Here is a 23,009-nt window from a genome sequence, read left to right on the forward strand (position 1 = left end):
GAAATTAGGGTTAGGAGTTAGGGTAAATTGTTAAGGTTAGAGGAAGGGTTAGCTAACATGCTAAGCAGTTGCAAAGTTTCTAATTAGCTAAAATGCTAAAGTTGTCCTTGATGAGAATCGAACACGAAACCTTTGGGTTGCTAGACGTTCACGGTATATGCCCGACTTTCATTTTTGGCTTAAATTATCCATCTTATGTAACCATGCCGAACATATCATACTAATTTGAGTGTCCTGAATTTACATTTACTATGTTACATCTGGTCTATGAGACCAGGCTGCTGGATGAGAGCTATTTGTGGAGAAAGTAAAAGGTGACCAACTACCTAATGCTGATGGACAGGCTGAACAAAACATCCGTGGTTAGTTTGAGAGAGATTGGAGAGCTGCAATGACGTAGATATAGGTCAGGTGTATCATTCAAAGGTACAGGTATAACATTCAAAATCATATTTATTCAGATATATTCACACATTGTTATATTTGTATTTCATACTTCCATGTACCTGTGGGCTGTCACTAGAAAGAAGAGACATTTTTCCCCACATTGCTTGAGTGTTTGTCATTTTTTTAAACTAACAAATTACTTTATTGTTCTCTCCCTTCTTCCATTCAAGCTCTCCTTTTTCCTTCAGCTGTCCTCGTCACCTCATCCCTTCCTTTCTCAAGTTAACAGAGCGAGGTGGGAGGAACATGGGGATAAGGTTGAGGTTAAAGGTGTCAGGGCAGAGCCTAACATAATGCTGTGTTTGTAGGACCAAAGTGGTAGCTGGTGATGTGGGGGGGCAGAGGACACTAAAGCTCAACACTGAGCCTCTGAGAATAAGGGACTACACCTCACAGCTGTGTACATAGACTAAAAACAGACAAATTAACGTTGAGTCGGACTGATGAGGGGTGGCCATGTTGACACAGGGGTTCCAGAACATTCTGTCTCTAAAGCTATACTGCTGGCATTCTACAATCCCCCTAGCCTGACTCATTCTTATAAATATGAGGGAGAGGAGAAGTGTAATTGGAAGACAGACAGAGAGTGAGAAGGGTAGAGACCAATTGGGAGATGGGTAGAGACCGAGAGGGGGAAGGGTGGTAGAGACAGAAGGAGAAGGGTAGAGTCAGAGGGAGAAGGGTGGTAGAGAGACAGTGGGATAAGGGTGGTAGAGACAGACAGAGAGAAGGGTGGTAAAGACACTGAGACAGAGTGAAACTGTGGCTTAGAATTCAGCAAAAATTAGATGGGAGTCAAGGCAGTACCAGAGAGCCAGGCAGAGAATTGAATAGAAGATGGACAGCAGAAGGATTTTCACAAGGAGGGACAGAGTAACAGATCAGAGAAGAAATTTGAGGAGAGGGGTTGGACTTAACCAGTGACTCAATAGTGTCCTGGCAACACTGTATTATTGGACTGTGAAGCATGACTGCTTTGATGTGGTTTTATGTGCCCGCTTGAATATGTGTGCCAGTCAAGCCGTGCAATAAAATAGAGATTAATAGCAGGACAGGGTATGTGATCTGAATGACAGTTCTCTGACACTGCAATAGTTAAACACATAATAAATACACCTTATTACACTGTCTACAGCTATTACACAATGTACTTTTAAGAATTACCACAAACAAAATGCTGCATGGTGACATGTTCACGAAAGCGACAATTTCCCTTTGTCATCCTCCATTGAATTGCGTTAATGTTGAACGAATCTTCAACAAGGCATCGTTCTGGATGGGCAGAGAAAGAGGACATCTAGTGGAGTAGAGAAGACTGAAAACAACTGCCATTTCCCTCTTTCCTCAGCGTCCCCCACCCACCCCACTCTTGAATATGTATCCAGCAGCATCATACTGGCTATCAATACCATAGTCCGACAGACACAGTTATCAGGTAGTAATAAATATTAAATTTTTCCCATCAGTTCAATATTAAAAATGAAGTTCATGACATACGTTCAAGGTTAGCTCATCTGTCCATATTAGTTTATGTGTAACAGTGTGTTGAATGGTGTGCATTTCTCTACATAATTATTTACAAGTAGAAGAAACTGCTCCACATAAATCATGTTGGCATGGCAATCATCGGCCTCCTCCATTAGCTGCTCCACCCCCGGACTGATCCTGAGCTCCTGACATCATCAGGAAGAGAACGAGGGGAACAATGTACATCCACTGGAGAGAGGAAGGCAGATGTTCATGTTATTATCAAATGATACAAGATGTTAATCTAACTCAGGGTAAGACTACAAGCTGTGATTAGTGATGCTGCTCCTGCACAACAGTCCCACAGTTTCATCCCGTTCAATGTCCACCTCACTCACCTCACTCACTCAGGTGAACAGTGAAGTGAGACACAACTCAAGGTCAATGCCAATGACAAGTGTGTAAAAGAAGGAGGCACAAAATCACTGTGGTGACTTTGGCTACTTAAACTGTGATAATCTAATCCACTTTAGCAATGAAGGTGTGTATGTTGTCTAATCCTATTTGACCAGAGTGCTTCAGCTTATTACTAATCAATGGGACACACCTGGATTAATTAAAGGTCTGCAGTGACAAAAAAAAAAGATCATTAGCACTGGATCATTAGCATTGACCTTGAATGACAAGGACAGGAAGGGAGGGACAAACAGGAAAAATGATTAGTGAAAAATGTTAGCGTTAATCAAATCAGTGAACAGTATAACACATATATACATAAGCTTGCAAGAAGCAGAAGAGACACGGAGCGAGGCACAGACATAGGCTGACAGCCCAGAGTGAGTTGCTGAATGAGCCAAAGTGAGAACAGTACTTGAGTGGGAATCAGCTCTGCTGCTCTTCGGCTCCCCCTGCTGAGGGTTGTGCCGAACTGCTGGCCATGAGGAAGATTGCACCTCCCAGAATCAAATACCACTGGAACACAGCACAGCATAGCACGAAGTCAACAAACGGCACAGCACAGCACTGAGTCAACAAATGACACAGTCACAATCAGCAACACAAACTCAGACAACAGCACTGATTAAATCAAACACAGCAATGGAAGCACAGCACATAAAACAACACAGCACAGACCCCTATACTGTGAATGCGGTTGGAGCAGTTTGTGAGGTAACGTTGGTCAACGGAGTTAAACTCGGGATACTACCCTGCTCCCATTCGGGTTAACTCAGGGCTAACTCCATTTATCCTGAATGAAGTGTCTGAGCCACGAGTCGAGGACCAACGCAATCAGATTCCCTCCCTCTCGCAAAGATTGAGTCACCATCCCCTTCATTTGAGGAAGACGACTTTGTGTGTTAAAATACGTAGAGTTAGCGGCAGGCGGACAACCAATATCAACCGTCGGAGTACGGATAAAGCCTGGGCTGGAATGTGAAGCTAACTGAAGCTAGCTAGCTTTAGAAAACCCCGAGTAGCTTCAAATCGTAGCATACCCCTCAGGACAGGACATATCCGGATTGGCTAGGGTTAGACAAAACAAAGACACCTAACAACATGCACATATACACCGAGTATACCAAACTTAGGAACACCTTCCTAATATTCAGTTGCACCCCCCTCTTTGCCCTCAGAACAGCCTCAATTCATTGGGACATGGACTCTACAAGTAGGGCAGTTACAGTGACCGTATTACTGCCACACCGGCGATCACGAGTCATGATTACAGTCAAATTCCACGTGACCGTTTAGTCACGGTAATTAGGCTTCTCCAAGCTCTTATGCTGCTGCTGATCATTAGTAGCCTACAAAACTTGCTAACTGCCTGGTACTCAGCTCTCTACTGTCCCTCTAATCACTTTGACATCAATGCAAATTTAATCGAAAATCAAAACACGTAATGAGAGCCCATGCGTGTGATGGCCTCTTAAACAGAGGAGGATCCCGTCAGCTTTCTATGGGCTAGGCCTACTATATTTATTTCTCAACTTTCATAATATTAAGCACATTGCTTCTCTTTACAACAGGAGATTAGCTGACCTGGCTGGCAAGAAAATGAACCACGTGAAAATCGTCCTCTATTCGCTATTTAAGTGCATAGATGATATGTATTTCTTCCCCCTGCCCGTTCCGACACGTGGATAATGGTACATTCTAAATCAAATACTAAATAATGTGTGAAATTTAGTTATGTAAAGACAAGAATAAATCAAGAATAGTCTGATGGGTGATAATATTAGTCTTTCACTTGTGAATGATGTGTTATCACTTGTGAATGATGCCCAGCTTGTGTGCAGTAAGGAAAGAAACAGCGCATGCCTTTTTTTGCGACTTTTTCAAATCATAGTCGCACACCTCATGTAGCCTAGTTGTGATACAAACCATATCAAAAGTTGCCAAATAACTTCTGAAAATGATGCATATTAAAATCAGCTTTACAACGGGTTCAGAGCCTAACTGGCATACATACGCAGCATGTGAGTCAAGTTTGGGGGAAGACAATTTTCACCATAAAAATACACCTTATAAATATATAAATAAAAGCATTACATGCATAATCGCATTTGCGGTCACCTTTGAGAATGATATTTTCCCACTAATGGACAGCCGCACTTTTAGCCTACTGTCATGTGCGCATTGCTGCGCTTATAATGTGAAGAAATGCCTAATAGTTTAGCAACATTTTAAACTAAATGTTCTGATCTGTTGTATCAGCTTCATTGCTTAAAAAATGTTTTTTGATGCTAGTGGTGGTTTTCATTTGGGATCTATCCCATCCCACAACTGTCCTAGACTATTTTGGGAATATTTATTTCTCGCACAGAATAGGTCCATTTTTGTACTATGGGGGATTGACATGGTCTAGTGCTTTTGCTATTCGTTAGGCCTTCTCATCTTGTTGACTGACGAAAAGTAAATGTGGACAGTTCTTCCAATATCTTCAATATGCGCCTCAGAATTGGATAAGGACGCACGCAGTGGCGTCCCCAAGGTGTCTGTCTTCACTTGTAGCCTGTGAGAAAGACATGATCACGTGACGGAGAGCCATTTGAGTGAGAGGTGCTTTGGATCATGCAGCCAGGAGAAGGGAATTATAATTATTATATTCAGCCCAAGGGCACAACGACCACTGGTGGCAATGGCATGGATTTTTTAAGGAGCAATACGGCCACACAAAGGGGATGCCACCAGGAAATTCGAGGCATTATCAAGTGCTTGTCAAATTGTGAATGAGAGACTGATGTGTACAACCTACGCTAGAAACAAAGCAGAGCTCATGCCTTTCATGCAACTTTTTTCAAATCATCATTAGTCGCATCATGCAGCCTTAGAATGTATTAAAAATCAAAACATATAGCCCAACATTTGTATCACAACTAAAGTTACATAAATATCTCTAAATTAAGGAGTACCTGTTTCTTTGTTAATTGCTCAACACAGAATAGCCGCATGTGCGCACTCCCTCAAATCAAAATATCCTTTCTATTTTATTCAACCAATTGTATTCTTGATATTATAAAATAATATCAAATAATGCCACGGAATTTTAGCAAATCTTGTCTGCTAAATGAACTAGTGCAGCCCACAGCCACATGGCATAGCCAGATCAGGGCCTAACACTCAGAGTATGCTACCCTGTTCTGAAATAGACCACATTTTCTTCATGTCATGTTTCTTTAGACCTGTCTAAAATAAATAATGGATTTATTGTGAAGGTGTAGGCTATATTACATGGATTTATTACATTTTAAAATGTAGATGTTCCAAAGATCTCCATCAGTTGCTTGTAGGCTGTGCGTGGAAGACAGGAGATGCTAAATGTGTTTATGTTAATTAACGGTAAATTACCGTGAGACCGGCAGTTATTTGCTTGACAATCACCGGCTTATGAAATGTCATTACCGCCACAGCCCTATCTACAAGGTATGGAAAGCGTTGATGTCCTTTTGGTGGTGGACCATTCTTGATACACACAGGAAAGTGTTGAGAGAGGACAAATCCAGCAGCGTTGCATTTCTTGACACAAACCGGTGCGCCTGGCACCTACATACCATGTTCAAAGGCACTTAAATATTTTGTCTTGCCCATATACCCTCTGAATGGCACACATACACAATCCATGTCTCAATTGTCTCGAGGCTTAAAAATCTTTCTTTAACCTGTCTCCTCCCCTTCATCTACACTGATTGAAGTGGATTTAACAAGTGACAATAAGGGATCAAAGCTTTCACCTGGATTCCCCTGGTCGGTCTGTCATGGAAAGAGCAGGTGTTCCTAATGTTTCGTACACTTAGTGTATATGTATATAATGGAACAGAGCAGCTCAAGACTGAACAGCAGAGCGGAGTTTAAAAGACTTGAAGAGCCCACAGTGCAGGACACAAACCACAGATGTCTATGCACACTTACATATTTGGCAAAGAAGGATTTCTGCTCCTGTGGCTTGCCTCTCTTTTCATGTTCTATGTCCATGCGCTCAATAAACAGAGCAGTCTCCGGCCTGGGGGAGAGGATGATGAAGGATATTGTTAGACAGAGAAAGAGAAAGGTTGAAGTCGACTCCAAACTTCAAAAGAGTTAGAAAATCAAATCAAATTAAGATTTGATAAAGCCAGAACCATATTTCTGTGACCAGAACATCAATAAGGACTGATGACTCACTGGGGTGCATTAGTAGGCGCTATGATGGTCAGCGTAGTGTTAAAGGCCTCCAGATCAACTTCGTCCTCCACCTCTGTCCCCCGACACGCGCCTGGAATGGTCACTATGGAAACGCCGATGAGGTAGCCTGAGACATCCGTGTGGAGGGTGATGACATCGCTGAGGTGGGATTCAACTAAAGAGCACTGAGGGAGACAGAGAAGAAACATATGTTTACAAAACAAAATGCCAATGAGGTGTGTTGTCTTTTTAATTTCAGCTTGCTATGAGGGTAAGACACACATACCGCTCTGACGAACGCCGTCAGGTAGCCATCCATCTGGCGCTCTGTCTGCCTGTCTGTCAAAGACACTCTGGGCACTCGGATTTTGTACAAACCATCCACAGCAGCCACTTCCTGTGTCAGAGGGACAGGAGGGATACAGATTCAGAACAAAATCCTGACTGCTGACAGTAAAATCAAAACCACATCTGCCTCTACCTTCCTCTCCCACCTTCAGAGTTTTCCTGTCCTCCTCTGATAGCTGGCTCTGGGAGAGGGACACACTGGTCTCCCTCCCACCCCTTAACTGCAGAGCTCCACGCATACGGAACCGAGACACATCATCTGAAAGAAAGAAATGGTATAACAACACACGATGTTCACCAAAATCGTGACCTTGATATCTCCTTCATTTGGAAAATAGAACCTTGAAGAATAACGTATCAGTTAGACAATACATACTCACCAACTTCAAAGGAATGCTCAAGAGGGACAGAGAATCCACTGAAGTCTGTGTCCAGCCCATCACCAGTCTGTGGAGAAGGAAATAGATGCAGTTTTACTAGAAAGAATAGATTCCGACTCTTGCTTACAGGTACACTGTGGTGAAACAAGCTTCCTGTTTAGATTAAGACACTGCGGAGCTGGAGCGAGATATGGCTTGGAAAACGTACCTCAATCCACAGAATTGTGTTGTACTAGGAATTGTCCAATTATCCCAAATGTTAGACCGAGAATTTATTTTTTAATGGCAGTGTCTGTCAGCCAATCAGCTACTTTGTTGTCCCCCCGACTAAAAGAAAATATTGGTCGACCAAGAGTTGTCTGTTCTTTCGACCAATCGATTGACACATCCTATGTGTTTCAACTATATGCACAGAGCCTGTCTGATGCTTTAAGCGAACTGTTTGATGAAATAGTTAAGACACAAATGACTAGAGGGAATCCGACCGCAATTGATTTGATTGTGCTGCCTGGCTCAGATTTGCTGCTCTGTGTTACAAAAAAAAGAGACAGCGAATGACTGTGACTAGCACCCGTTGTCTCTCTCTCCTCCCTGCTGCAGAGACCACCACAGAACATCAGTGTGTATAGTGTTGTGTCTCTCTCCTTCCTGCTGCAGAGACCACCACAGAACATCAGTGTGTATATCACTGTCTGTGTTGCTGAAGCTGCAACATAATTACAGCCATTTCTGACTGAAAAGTTCTGTTACCGAAATTCCTCATGTTTAGGAAAAACTATCCCTATTCCCTCAACCTGTGCTCTCTTTATGTGACATATGTATGCTTTGCAATCACGTGACCAATAGGGACTGACCTATAGCATATCATAATCACATCAATAAATTGGTTATAACAAACTCTGTACACCTTAACACATGTGACAGCAAAATGAATGCAGAGGACGTGACAAATAAACTTGAAGCAGGGGAACATTTACTGGTTGCGCAGGAGGTAAAGGGGAAGCCAGATGGGTGGAATAAATTTAGCCAGTTGTGGAAAATACTGGAGATCAAGAAAAAGATGGTATGGAGCAAGCGCTGCGTGCATATTAGTCCTGTGTGTGCCAAACAGGTGCCATTAGACTACAATATAATTTTCCTGACCGTTTCAAACAATGTAAACAACACTAAATAAATTAGTCTGTTGTAATGTTTTTTTGTAAAGCCTTTATTACAGCAAAGACTAAAATAATTTGTGAATGCATTTCCGAAATGAAACGGTTTAGGCCTATTTATTGTTTACGCTAATTATTAATTAAATCATTACTTGTTATTTTAAAATTAAAATGCTTGATTCCATTGCTGTGTGATGACATCAACGGATAAATGATTGAGTGATGCAGTAGCCTATATAAGTATATAGGCCTAAGTAAGTTATGGTATTAAGACTAAACAGGATGCACTCTTTGGCCTAAAGCTTGATGGTGGTTATACGAGGTTGCTATACTATGCCTACTCATGATAATGACATGACGTATTATTATAAGGATGATCATAATAATAATAACAATATGAAGGAGATCAAGGAAAAGGGGTTATTATTATCATAAATATTTTTTTTCGGTCAATTTGGAACAGGGCAAACACTAAATACATTATAAATAATGCCAGAGAGGCTGGTCAATTTTTTTTTAAAAGTGTAAAGCCTTTATTACAGCATAGCAAAGATTAAAAACAGCAGAATTTGTGAAATTGTTGGTGCTCACAGAATCAGTAGGCTATCAACTAAACACTCAAATAGGCAACAGAAGCAGGATCTGTCTTACATTTAACAGTGAGGCTATTGATTATAGACCTAATTAATTTGGCGTTTCCTCTCTCCTCATTTTTCTTAGACATTTAAGGCAAGGGCTGTTTTCTCCTCTAACTAGCTGCTGCCCCAGCCGCATTGTTCTCAACACCAATATGATGGTTTACTTTGATTAGCAGTCCTTCATTCTTCTCGGTGGTGTAACAGTTGGGATAATGGGACATTTTGAAGTGTAAAGCATTTTCTCATCCCCCGTGGTGTATTAACCTAAGCAAGAATCGAAACTATCCGACCCCAACGCAGATGTAAACAAGCGTAGGATCGGAATCTATTCTGGCTAGTAGTTTTACTTACTGCATTGGCAGTTCCCAGGGCAGATCTGCACTATGGCCTGCAGAACTAATTTGATTGGCTTTTGAAAGTTGGGGGTAGAACATTTTTCAATAGAAGTGTTGCAGCAAGAAGGAGCAAAGAGTGCAGTAGGCTAACGTTAGATAGGGCCCCATTGGATGCTGTAATATAGATATATACCCTGGGAACACTTTACAATGAGCAGTTCAGATGTAAGATGACATTTCCACAAATTGGTCCTGCCATTCAAACATTGTGGTATTGATCCGAATTCTTCTTGGCTTGATTTACAGTGCGTATGTGTTGAACACATCCGTACAATATTACAAATGACTACCATGGCGTGACAAATTGAGCACCACCACCAAGGCTGTCAAAACCACCTACCTAGATAACGTTAGCTAGCTAAACAACACAATATCAATCTAGCTAGCGTTACTATAACGCTAATTTTGCTGCCTACTTAGCCAACGTTGCATGTTTGATAGACGTTGGTGAAAACATTATCTGCACAGTAAGTAACGCTGTATTTGATGCATATTGAACAGCTGTTTTGCATTCATGTGTTGTCTTCATTAACTCATTTGGCTAGTTAGCTAAGGTCGGACGGTTAGCAAGAGCTAACAGCAAGCACACTAGTTGTCCAAGTTAATGGAATTAGATATTGGCAAAGAAAAAAAAAAGTGGTTTTGACATACCTTTCTGCCAGTGTTGCAACACGCAAAATCAGCACACAATATAAGTATTGTGGGAATAATTGACAGTAACAAAAACGACCGTGGAACTGAAGCCATTTTGTCGGACCGTGCGTCAAAGTAAACATTGAACTACAATGTTACGCGATGACGTAGTATACTGGAGTACGAGCACTGACCTATAGTAAACTGCAGGTGGCTATAGAGTAGCGTTGATAGCTAACTTCATGCAGGACTGTTGAAATGTCTAAAACAGAAGATTGAAAAACGAAAGGAAGGCCAACTCTTTGGTGACTCAGGTGTGAAACGCCAACCCTCACAATTCAATAATGCTTAGGCCTAAATGTCAGAAATTATGTATTGTAGCGACACGCACAGACGTGTCGTGTGTGTTAGGCTATTAGCTGGTTGTGTTGAACTTACCAGTACCCAGTGTTCGCGGGATCCAACATGCCAATCAACCTGCTATATGCCAATCACGGGAATGCCTGTAATGTTCTGATGCCGGGCTTCCTGGTGGTTGGCGGAGTGGCGTGGAGGGGGGTTGGGCAGGGGGATGGAGCATTGGAAGTTAAGACAAGGTTTAGCCATTGTTCTTTCTCTTACGTCTGGCCTTCACAAGAGAAGGTCACGGTTGTTTTATAGATTGTAAAATATAATCAAGCCTACACAGCAGTGGTAGGCTTGATTACCAACAACGACGAGACGGCCTACAGGGAGGAGGTGAGAGCCCTCGGAGTGTGGTGTCAGGAAAATAACCTCACACTCAACGTCAACAAAATTAAGGAGATGATTGTGGACTTCAGGACACAGCAGAGGGAACACCCCCCTATCCACATCGATGGAACAGTAGTGGAGAGGGTAGTAAGTTTTAAGTTCCTCGGCGTACACATCACAGACAAACTGAATTGGTCCACCCACACAGAGAGCATCGTGAAGAAGGTGCAGCAGCGCCTCTTCAACCTCAGGAGGCTGAAGAAATTCGGCTTGTCACCAAAAGCACTCACAAACTTCTACAGATGCACAATCGAGAGCATCCTGTCGGGCTGTATCACCGCCTAGTACGGCAACTGTTCCGCCCACAACCGTAAGGCTCTCCAGAGGTTAGTGAGTTCTTGACAACGCATCACCGGGGGCAAACTACCTGCCCTCCAGGACACCTACACCACCCGATGTCACAGGGTGGCCATAAAGATCATCAAGGACAACAACCACCTGAGCCACTGCCTGTTCACCCCGCTATCATCCAGAAGGCGAGGTCAGTACAGGTGCATCAAAGCTGGGACCGAGAGACTGAAAAACAGCTTCTATCTCAAGGCCATCAGACTGTTAAACAGCCACCACTAACATTGAGTGGCTGCTGCCAACACACTGACTCAACTCCAGCCACTTTAATAATGGGAATTGATGGGAATTGATGTAAAATATATCACTAGCCACTTTAAACAATGCTACTTAATATAATGTTTACATACCCTACATGATTTATCTCATATGTATACGTATATACTGTACTCTATATCATATACTGCATCTTTATGTAATACATGTATCACTAGCCACTTTAAACTATGCCACTTTGTTTACATACTCATCTCATATGTATATACTGTACTCGATACCATCTACTGCATCATGCCTATGCCGCTCTGTACCATCACTCATTCATATATCTTTATGTACATATTCTTTATCCCTATACACTTGTGTGTATAAGGTAGTCGTTTTGGAATTGTTAGCTAGATTACTCGTTGGTTATTACTGCATTGTCGGAACTAGAAGCACAAGCATTTCGCTACACTCGCATTAACATCTGCTAACCATGTGTATGTGACAAATAAAATTTGATTTGATTTGATTGTCCTTCATTTATTTGGCGTGGGCTACGGCCAAACAGTAACCTGTGTGAAGTTAGGTTAATCACTCGTAAACTCAATCCTCTGTCTGGACAATTGTTCCTCTATGATGTAGTCAGGTCATTAAAAAAACAAATACATTACAGTTCCTCATTGTAGGATGCAAGCATTTGTGTAAACATGTGGTTAGCGTGTAATTGAATACATTTTTGATTTTGTTTAAAAAAGTCGAATAAGATAGTACTTTATTAATCTCCCAAAGGGGAAATTTGATAAAACAATAAAACACAACAAAGGACGCACAGACGCTAAAAGCAGAACATCAAATGAATGTAAAAAACGAAGTGTTCTTGTGACTTATTGAAGAACACGTGATTAGTCTTGTTCAAAACATAATGTGTTGAGCTCCCATTCTTTGCGTTTTAATTTCACTGTCTTAATATATTACCCTTCTTTTACAAAATCATTTATAGGCCTAGGGTTATCCGTGAGACTAATTATGTATATTATGGACTTCAAATATATTATTTGCTGTGACATAGAGAGTGAGTGCGAGCATAATAGTAAATCGGCTACACAGATACTCACATTGTCACACATTCAATACAAGCAAAAGGCCCAGGAGTGTAGTCATGTACCATCCTGTTCACTTGAAACCTGTATATTTTACCTTCCTTCCCAGGATTCCTGTTTCTGTCTGAATGTGTGAGCGTTGCTTATGGGACATGGCAACTCCCCTGCCATGTGATTCTCTCAAATTCTTGCTTTGAATCCATTCCCTCTCGCTGGGGCTGCCCATTACTCTCTGTCACCACTCTCAGACAATGGTACTGCCTCTCTGTACACCCCTCCATACTATTCTTAGGACAATCAGCACCATGTACACAGCATGTCCCTTCATGTGAAACTGTAGAATGACCTTCAAAAAGAATAATCTGGATGCATCACGAAACTAGAGTGAAATAAGATTTTCATGTAATTTAATCCACAGAGTAAGGATTGTTGACATATATTTGGCATATTTATCTTAACGCATAATTGAGAATTAATTAATTGAATTTAGAATATTTTTGACATTTTGGCCTTACCCAGGCCTCCTTTAAGACTCCATAATGTTTCATCTGTAGCTGCTACAAAGCAACAATTGGTGTCAACAATCCTTCCAAAAGACCCTTCTATGGATTACATTTTGTGGAAATCTCTGAAATCACCTTCTTTTGTTGTAGTTTGTGAGGAATCACCCATTAATATCTTATGAGCCCCTACTGAGAAGTTAAGAACCTTGGAAGATCAGAGTGGGTGCACCAGTTGGTGTATGGTCCTTAACTTGTATCTCAAATTAGAATTTTAGTGTTAAAATAATCAAGCGTCAACCTCTAATATGGATCATTCAGTCCACTCGGGTCAGATCTATAGTAGCAGTTCAGGTCCATTCCATGAAATCCAAATAAAAATCAATTTAAATTACAGGTTGTAATTCAACAAAATAGAAAAAATGCTAAGAGGGATGAATACTTTTGCAAGGCACTGTACGTTGTTATTCTGGCACCACTCGGCCAGGTCTCTGACCTCTTCACTTTAGGCTGTCTCGTCGTTGTCGGTGATCAGGCCTACCACTGTTGTGTCGTCTGCAAACTTAATGATGGTGTTTGAGTCGTGCCTGGCCACACAGTCGTGGGTGAACAGGGAGTACAGAAGGGGACTGAGCACACACCCTTGAGGGACTCCAGTGTTCAGGATCAGCGTGGCGGATGTGTTGCTACCTACCCTCACCACCTGGGGGCGGCCCGTCAGGAAGTCCAGGATCCAGTTGCAGAGGGAGGTGTTTAGTCCCAGAATCCTTAGCTTAGTGATGAGCTTTGAGGGCACTATGGTGTTGAACGCTGAGCTGTAGTCCAGGTGGGAAAGGGCAGTGTGGAGTGCAATAGAGATTGCATCATCTGTGGATCTGTTTGGGCGGTATGCAAATTGGTGTGTGTCTAGGGTTTCTGAGATAATGGTGATAATATGAGCCAATGCCAGCCTTTCAAAGCACTTCATGGCTACGGATGTGAGTGCTACGGGTCTGTGGTCATTTAGTCAGGTTATCTTAGTGTTCTTGGGCACAGGGACTATGGTGGTCTGTTGGTATTACAGACTCAAGTTAGGGACATGTTGAAAATGTCAGTGAAGAGACATGCCAGTTGGTTAGCAAATGCCAGGAGCACACGTCCTGGTAATCCGTCTGGCCCCACGGCCTTGTGAATGCTGACCTGTTTAAAGGTCTTACTCACGTCGGCAACGGAGAGCGTGATCACACAGTCGTCCGGAACAGCTGATGCTGTCATGCATGCCTCAGTGTTGCTTGCCTTGAAGCGAGCATAGAAGTGATTTAGCTCATCTGGTAGGCTTGTGTCACTGGGCAGCTCGCGGCTGTGCTTCCCTTTGTAGTCTGTATTAGTTTGCAGGCCCTGCCACATAAGACAAGCGTCGGAGCCGGTGGTGTACGATTCGATCTTAGTCCTGTATTGGCGCTTTGCCTGTTTGATGGTTTGTCAGAAGGCATAGGAGGATTTCTTATAAGCTTTCCTGGTTAGAGTCCCGCACCTTGAAAGCGGCGGCTCTACCCTTTAGCTCAGTGCGAATGTTGCCTGTAATCAATGGCTTCTGGTTGGGGTATGTGCGTACAGTCACTGTGGAGACAACGTCCTCGAACCACTTATTGATAAAGGCAGTGACTGATGTGGTGTACTCCTCAATGCCATCAAAAGAATCCGGGAACATGTTCCAGTCTGTGCTAGCAAAACAGTCCTGTAGTTTAGCATCTGCTTCATCTGACCGCTTTTTTATTGACCAAGTCACTGGTGCTTCCTGCTTTAATTTTTGCTTATACACAGGATTCAGGAGGATAGAATTGTGGTCAGATTTGCCAAATGGAGGGCAAGGGAGAGCTTTGTATGCGTTTGTATGGAGTACAGGTGATCTAGAATTTTTTCCCTCTGGTTGCGCATTTAACATGCTGATAGAAAATAGGTAAAACTGATTTAAGTTTCCCTGCATTAAAGTCCCCGGCCACTAGGAGCGCCGCCTCTGGGTGTGAGGTTTCCTGTTTGCTTATTTCCTTATACAGCTGACTGAGTGCGGTCTTAGTGCCAGCATCCGTCTGTGGTGGTAAATAAACAGCCACAAAAAATATAGATGAAAACTCTCTTGGCAAATAGTGTGGTCTACAGCTTATCATGAGATACTCTACTTCAGGCGAGCAAAATCTAGAGACTTCCTTAGATTTTGGGTACCAGCTATTCTTTACAAATATGCAAATAATACATATGGAATCATGTAGTATCCCAAAAAGTGTTAAACAAATCAAAATATATTTTACATTTGAGATTCTTCAAAGTAGCCACTCATTTGCCTTGATGACAGCTTTGCATACTCTTAGCATTCTCTCAACCAGCTTCATGAGGTTGTCACCTGGAATGTATTTCAATTAACAGGTGTGCGACAGACCATCATTACTTTAAGACATGAAGGTCAGTCAATCCAGAATATTTCAAGAACTTTGAAAGTTTCTTCAAGTGCAGTTGCAAAAACCATCAAGCACTATGATGAAACTGGCTCTTATGAGGACCGCCACAGGTAAGGAAGAGCCAGAATTACCTCTGCTGCAGAGGATACGTTTATTAGAGTTAACTGCATCTTAGATTGCAGCCCAAATAAATGCTTCACAAAGTTCAAGTAACAGACATAACTCAACATCAACTGTTCAAAGGAGACTGTGTGAATTGGACCAAGAAAACGAGCAAAGGACATTAGACCGGTGGAAATCTGTCCTTTGGTCTGATGAGTCCAAATTGTAGATTTTTGGTTCCAACCGCCGTGTCTTTGTGAGACACAGAGTAGGTGAACGAATGATCTCCTTGTGTGTGGTTCCCACCGTGAAGCATGGAGGAGAAGGTGTGATGGTGTGGGGGAGCTTTGCTAGTGACACCGACAGTGATTTATTTCGAATTCAAGGCACACTTAACCAGCATGGCTACCACAGCATTCTGCAGCGATACGCCATCCCATCTGGTTTGTGCTTAGTGGGCCTACAATTTATTTTTCAACAGGACAATGACCCAAAACACCCCTCCAGGCTGTGTAAGGGCTATTTGACCAAGAAGGAGAGTGATGGAGTGCTGCATCAGATGACCTGGCCTCCACAATCACCCCACCTCAACCCAATTGAGATGGTTTGGGATGAGTTGGACTGCAGAGTGAAGGAAAAGCAGCCTACAAGTGCTCAGCATATATGGGAACTCCTTCAAGACTGTTGGAAAAGCATCCCTCTTGAAGCTGGTTGAGAGAATACCAAGAGTGTGCAAAGCTGTCATCAACGCAAAGGGTGGCTACTTTGAAGAATCTAAAATATATTTTGATTTGATGAAAACAAAATTGGTTACGACATGATTCCATATGTGTTATTTCATAGTTTTGATGTCTTCACTAAACAGGTGGGGCACCACTGATTTTGTTGGATAAACCTGGGTCAATGGAAACTTGCCTAAGGTGTCTTGTGTTAGACAGTCAAAAGTGATATAGAGAACAGTCAGACAATCAACCTGTCAATCAATGCTAATCGGTGTGTAAATCAATTAGGTAATGGGCTGGCTCCTGCCCTACCGTGTTAACCAATTAACAGTTTCCAGCCCGGTCGTCCTCTTCATTACTGCATCCAACCCCCATTCACCTCTATGTTGTCTTCCTTTCCTTCTCACCCTCTACCCCTTCCTTCTTTCCTCAGAGCTCCTGGATCCCCTCTAGGTGTCATCTGACAGTCTTTTCCTGGGGAGGGGGACTGAAGTGGAGAGGGAGGAGGGAATAAAAAGGGATGAAGGAGGAAAAGCAGACACTAACAGACAAGGAGTGAGGGAGACACAGTCGAAGGAAGAGATAGACACACTATCGCAGCTATGCCCGAAGCCAAGAAGCCAGGTAAGCAGGTCCTACATATCATAAGCTTCAGTACTGTTGTACAGCTAGTGTCCTCTTTGGACTTCTGTGTATCTATATTGGTCAGTGTTCTTCCTGTCATCGACCGAGACAGACTCTCTAGTACTCCCATAGGCTGGTTCCCTACGTAAGATAGTATGTTGTTGATAATGGGATATGTTGTTGTTTTTGCACTTTATAACCCCATAGCGTTCAAAGTAGTAATATATGAAGTTTATTGGCATATCTGTTGGGAAATGTTACGATAAGCATGACAAAGTGATGAAATCCTCTGAATTAACATAGGCTGCATTCATTATGAAGGTAGAGTGAGGTAAAGAGAAAAGTGGATGGCAGGAAAGATAGTGAGAATCTGCATGTTTTTGTGATGGTGGAGAGTCCAGACAGTGGCAAGGTAGAGGCCTATCTCGTCTCAATAGTTAGTTTGGAACTTTTATTATTATAGACATTATGATAAGGGTTAAGTTAGGTCTATGGTTAGAGTGGATAGTTAGTTAAAATGTTGTTGATAGATTTTTGATCTACTGAACATCTACAAACCATCTATTTGACACCATCGAAAATAGCACATATCTGTTCAAATGAGGTTATAGATTATAAAAGGTTCATGTTATTATTTGCACAGATCTGTGCTCTTTTACACCACAAAGTCCTCCCGTGTCTGTAATAGACCCACACTGTTGATATGGGGGAAAAGGGGTTCCAGTGTGAGGACTTATACATTGTTGGCCTATATTCAGACAGCATTAACACCAGCAATACGTAGGTCTTTTATGCATGGAATTAGTTGTTGTGAAGACCTAGACATTGCAGCTCCGGCATCTGTTGACAAAACATTGCCATAAGTGTCAGTGAAATTTATTGCCCGTATGTAGTAATGTTTGTCTATCTGAGGGGATCTAAAATATGTCATGGTCTCTTTTCAACAGTGACCTTAAGGCACTGTAAATCACATGGCAACATGACATTTGAGAGACTCAAACAGGGAGGGAGGGAGAAGAATCATTCTTAGAAAGAAAGGTGCTATCTAGAATCTTAAATGGTTCTTGGGCTTTCCCCATAGGAGAACCCTTTGAAGAACCCTTTTGGGTTCCATGTATAACCCTTTCTACAGAGGGTTCTACCTGGAACCAAAAAGCGTTCTACCTGGAACCAAAAAGGGTTCTCCCATGGGGACAGCTGAAAAACCCTTTTGAAACAATTTTTTCTAAGAGTGTAGTGTGGAAGAACAGAGTAGAGCAGTAGCATAGTAAAGCATACCGATAAGATGAGGGGAGACAGATGAACGAGATGATGTGTCGGAGGAGGTTATGCCATGTCAGGTGTGACCTCTTCACATCACTTCTCTGCACCTCAGAGGCTCAATCTATCTGACCCTGATTGCCTGTCTACTTCACTTACACCTCTACTGAACTCTTTCATTGGGCTAACCGATTAATGTGGCCTGTTTGGATCCTTACCATAGACTATTAACTATATACAGTAAATGCATTCAAAGGACATACAATATATTGTACTGTATTTACTATATGTTTTATAACTCTTTTACTGTACTCTGTCATCTTACCTTACACACCCTTCGTTTCACCACTGTTATTCCTGTTTATACTGCCTGCCTGGCCGGCTCAGAGTAATCCCACACCAATTTCTTTATGTCTCAGCCATGTGTTGCCAATCTAGCATCATGACATCATGTAGATCGTGTTCCTGTCACCACATTAATTCCATCCTTTAGACTGCACTCCCTTACTTTTCCACCAACCCCAATCCTTGCCCCCCCTTTGAACTTCAACTCAGCCCCGGAGCCTTCCCCTCCCCCATGATGACTGTCTGGTACTCAAGAAGCCACTGGGACATGGAGAAAGCACGCTTCCCGATAAACAGCATTAAGAATAGTTCTGCAGCCTGTGTGCTTAGCCTGAGGAAGGGGATTGAGCATACCAGAGAGGGAATACCTAAGCTTGGTCAACCTAGTGTTGTGGAAAATATGAATATTTTATCAGAGATATTAATGATTAGCCATGAATGTCTTGTGTTTTGGACATACAGTATATGATTGTGAGACACATCATGGTATCAATTACAGACAATATGAGGGGTGATAACAGGTGAAGAGTTGTTTGTTGGTGCTGCTTCCCTTCATCAGGGGAGCGAAAATAACACAATTAATTATTCTCTGTAATGCAGTGAAAGATCAGCATCTTTACACCCCCCTCCCTGGGGGTCTGGAGCAGTAGACCGGTGCAGGGAAATGTCCCTAATAGAGTGTTATGATATCCCACCAACGTGTTTTGCGGTGGGGCCATTTGATTAGTGAAAGTTTAGGGTTTCATGACCCCTTCAAGTAGAGGCTCTTCAGAAGGGGAGAACCATCTTAATCAGTGAATAAAAATTTAAACAAATAGTGAAACATTTAAAAGTGATCTTTTTTAGATAAAACTCTACTAAAGATATTCACGTCACCAAATAACTGATGAAATCACTCTGTGAAGGTCTACAGTAGCCTTAACAGCACTCTGTAGGGTAGCACCATGGTGTAGCCAAAGGACAGCTATTTTCCGTCCTCCTCTGGATACATTGACTTCAATACAAAACTTAGGAGGCTCATGGATCTCACCCCCTTCCATAGACTTATACAGTAATTATGACAACTTCCGGAGGACGTCCTCCCACCTATCAGAGTTCTTGCAGCATGAACTGACATGTTGTCCATGGATCAGAGAATTAATCTAAAACTGAAAGTATAAGCTACAGCTAGCTATAGCACTGCAGTGCATAACATGTGGTGAGTAATTGACTCAAAGAGAAAGACAATAGTTGAACAGTTTTGAACAAATTAATTTGGTTGAAACTAAGGAACTAAGGAAATTAAGGAACAGTGAAAACACGTTGTCTGGAATAATGAATCACACTTCACCATCTGGCAGTCGAATGGATGAATCTGGGTTTGGTGGATGCCAGGAGAACGCTACCTGCCCGTATGCATAGTGCCAACTATAAAGTTGGTTGGAGGAGAAATAATGGTCTGTTTTTCATTGTTTGGGCTAGGCCCCCTAGATCCAGTGAAGGGAAATCTTAATGCTACAGCATGCAATGACATTCTAGATGATTATGTGCTTCCAACTGTGTGGCAACAGTTTGGAGGGGGGGGTTCCTGTTTCAGCATGACCTAATCGCCCAACATCAGTGCCCGACCTCATTAATGCTCTTGTGGCTGAATGGAAGCAAGTCCCCGCAACAATGTCTAAACATCTAGTGGAAAGCCTTCCCAGAAGAGTGGAGGCTGTTATAGCAGCAAAGGGGTGACCAACTCCATATTAATGCCGATGATTTTGGAATGAGATGTTCGACGAGCAGGTGTCCACATACCTTTGGTCATGTCGCATATGTTGACGTTAGCTAATATGGTGACAATGATGCAGGCTGTGTGTAGCACTTATGGTATGAAGGTTTGGCTTGGAAAGGTTTTTTCGCCTGGTCACAGAAAGCTGTTGTGTTGTGCACTGAAGTCCTCAAGTGAAGGGAAAATGTGAAAGGAGGAGAGTGTGTAGATGTGATGATGCTGTTTGTATGGCTGCTATGAATGTGAACTGTGTGATCAGGGGTGTATTCTTTCCACCAATTCTGTTGCAAAATGTTTCTTAAACAGAAGCAAATGGAACTAAACGGGATGGACCTACCTGTATTTGTCCAATAAAAACTTGTTTTAGTAACTGTTTGGACTAATGATTACACCCTAGATCAGTTAGGTGCAGGCAAGAGTGTGCAATGCTGTATTGAATGTGTCACTGTCTGTCACGTTGATTACACCAATTTGTCTCTTGACCTGTGCACCTACGTTAAACTTTAATTTGTAGGCTAGGATGTAGCAACCTCATGATGGGTATAGGACAAATTCAAATATCACGCCGTAGTCTAAACCTATCACTGTTACACAGAGCTTGGTGAAAGGAATATGAATGACAGTCATCCAATATACTGTAATAGAATTAAGGCCCTTAAAATGAACCGTCCTCCCTAATCTTAAATGGCACCGACTGCCACTGACCCGCTCTACCCACACCCCTCCCCACACCCCTCCCCACACCCCTTTCCACCCCTTCTGGACTGGGCCCTGCTGCTTGGACAGAGTGGCAGGGAAAGACTGGCTTCTCCTGAGCCTCCTGTTCCACACCCTGCCCTCATGAAACCGAGGCAGTGAGTATAGCATTACCTCATACCAGGGCCTTCACCATACCCCCCCAGGTATGCAGCTCTGGCTTGATGGATTACAGACAGATGCACAGTCAACAGAGAGCCAGAGGAGTTCACAATCAGAGTGTGAACCGTTAAGCCCCAATATGTCATTAACTGAGACTTTATAAACACTCCGTAAGCATTTTGTGGCGGATAGGAACACTGGCAGTAGTATTTGGTAATGTCCTCTAATGTAAAAGTGTTTTTCTGCGCTTTGAGCCAGGCCTATTTTAAGCGCCCTCTGGTAAGGCATGGAGAGAGATGCGGAGGGAATGGTAATGAATGGAAAAGATAGAAGACAGTTTGGGATGATATTTATGGGGTCTCATTTATTCCATTCTGAAGATTCTACTTCCCTTAAAGAGGTGTCATTTTCCTCTGTGCCAAAGTGGTTTTTGTTGAAAGCTTTCTATTCACAAGACGTTCTAAAATACATATTTACGACAATACCAAATAGTATTTGGTATTGTCCTCTCTCTCCGTTTACTTCTCTACCACTCCTATTACCATGTCTCATCCTCTCTCCTCCACTGTTCCACTATAGACCTTCACCCCAGATGCGTGCCTGCAGATGGGGGAGGGGTAGCGGAGAGAGACATCACTTGAGGAATGCATACAGGCTATAATTCTTATCATCATTACTGTCTAATAAAATACGGTGTGATATACTACCCTCCCAGGTTCCCTCCCAGGTTCTCTCCCCTCCCTTCCTATGCTCCCTTACAGGCTTACCTCAGTACTGTAGTACCCTAGTAAATGTCCATTCCACCTCTTCCTGTTGCCATGTTGGAAAACATGGTGAAACAGGTTAAACAGGTGAAGTTATAGTTGCCAGCCTAGTGACTTCTATAGCCCACACATGCTGTGTTAAAAGACAGCTGAAGCAATTACACAGCACAACTACTGCACAGTGGAAACAAATACACCTGGCTGAGACCCACCACAACCTCCGCCAAGTTACAACCACAAATAAATACTACATTAGAGTGGTATTAATGCTATTCATAGCAAGACCTGATGCCAGCAATATAGGCCTGCATATACAGTGCCTTGCGAAAGTATTCGGCCCCCTTGAACTTTGCGACCTTTTGCCACATTTCAGGCTTCAAACATAAAGATATAAAACTGTATTTTTTTGTGAAGAATCAACAACAAGTGGGACACAATCATGAAGTGGAACGACATTTATTGGATATTTCAAACTTTTTTAACAAATCAAAAACTGAAAAATTGGGCGTGCAAAATTATTCAGCCCCCTTAAGTTAATACTTTGTAGCGCCACCTTTTGCTGCGATTACAGCTGTAAGTCGCTTGGGGTATGGCTCTATCAGTTTTGCACATCGAGAGACTGCATTTTTTTCCCATTCCTCCTTGCAAAACAGCTTGAGCTCAGTGAGGTTGGATAGAGAGCATTTGTGAACAGCAGTTTTCAGTTCTTTCCACAGATTCTCGATTGGATTCAGGTCTGGACTTTGACTTGGCCATTCTAACACCTGGATATGTTTATTTTTGAACCATTCCATTGTAGATTTTGCTTTATGTTTTGGATCATTGTCTTGTTGGAAGAAAAATCTCCATCCCAGTCTCAGGTCTTTTGCAGACTCCATTAGATTCTTCCAGAATGGTCCTGTATTTGGCTCCATCCATCTTCCCATCAATTTTAACCATCTTCTCTGTCCCTGCTGAAGAAAAGCAGGCCCAAACCATGATGCTGCCACCACCATGTTTGACAGTGGGGATGGGGTGTGTTCAGGGTGATGAGCTGTGTTGCTTTTACGCCAAACATAACGTTTTGCATTGTTGC

General features: G+C 42.4%; 2 protein-coding genes across 15 annotated transcripts in view; one reads left to right on the forward strand and one right to left on the reverse strand.

Moving 5' to 3' along the window:
* Positions 1-435: 435 nt before the first annotated feature.
* LOC116352742 (ER membrane protein complex subunit 10) lies at positions 436-10,293 on the reverse strand. 2 transcript variants are annotated; one of them, XM_031827884.1, is made up of 8 exons: positions 10,143-10,293; positions 7,305-7,371; positions 7,071-7,183; positions 6,863-6,973; positions 6,577-6,761; positions 6,325-6,415; positions 2,786-2,886; positions 436-2,163 (listed from the first exon to the last, which is right to left on the reverse strand). In XM_031827884.1, the coding sequence occupies exons 1-7, from the start codon at positions 10,236-10,238 to the stop codon at positions 2,797-2,799; spliced, it is 753 nt and encodes a 250-aa protein (XP_031683744.1). In that variant the 5' UTR covers positions 10,239-10,293; the 3' UTR covers positions 436-2,163; positions 2,786-2,796. The 2 variants fall into 2 exon arrangements, with proteins under 2 accessions (XP_031683744.1, XP_031683743.1); XM_031827883.1 differs by lacking the exon at positions 2,786-2,886 and having other exon boundaries at positions 10,143-10,275.
* A 6,472-nt stretch (positions 10,294-16,765) lies between these two features.
* The window catches only part of LOC109897414 (myosin binding protein C2), a 45,114-nt gene continuing 38,870 nt past the window's right edge, over positions 16,766-23,009 (forward strand). For 5 of the 13 annotated variants that reach the window (XM_031827887.1, XM_031827890.1, XM_031827891.1 and 2 more), the window contains exon 1: positions 16,766-16,951. In XM_031827887.1, the coding sequence (XP_031683747.1) occupies positions 16,930-16,951 (22 nt within the window). In that variant the 5' untranslated portion in view covers positions 16,766-16,929. The remainder of the gene's footprint in view (positions 16,952-23,009) is intronic. The other 8 variants (XM_031827888.1, XM_031827893.1, XM_031827885.1 and 5 more) reach the window with 6 other exon arrangements.

The sequence above is a fragment of the Oncorhynchus kisutch genome, linkage group LG6 (assembly GCF_002021735.2).
Source record: "Oncorhynchus kisutch isolate 150728-3 linkage group LG6, Okis_V2, whole genome shotgun sequence".
NCBI lineage: Eukaryota > Metazoa > Chordata > Actinopteri > Salmoniformes > Salmonidae > Oncorhynchus > Oncorhynchus kisutch.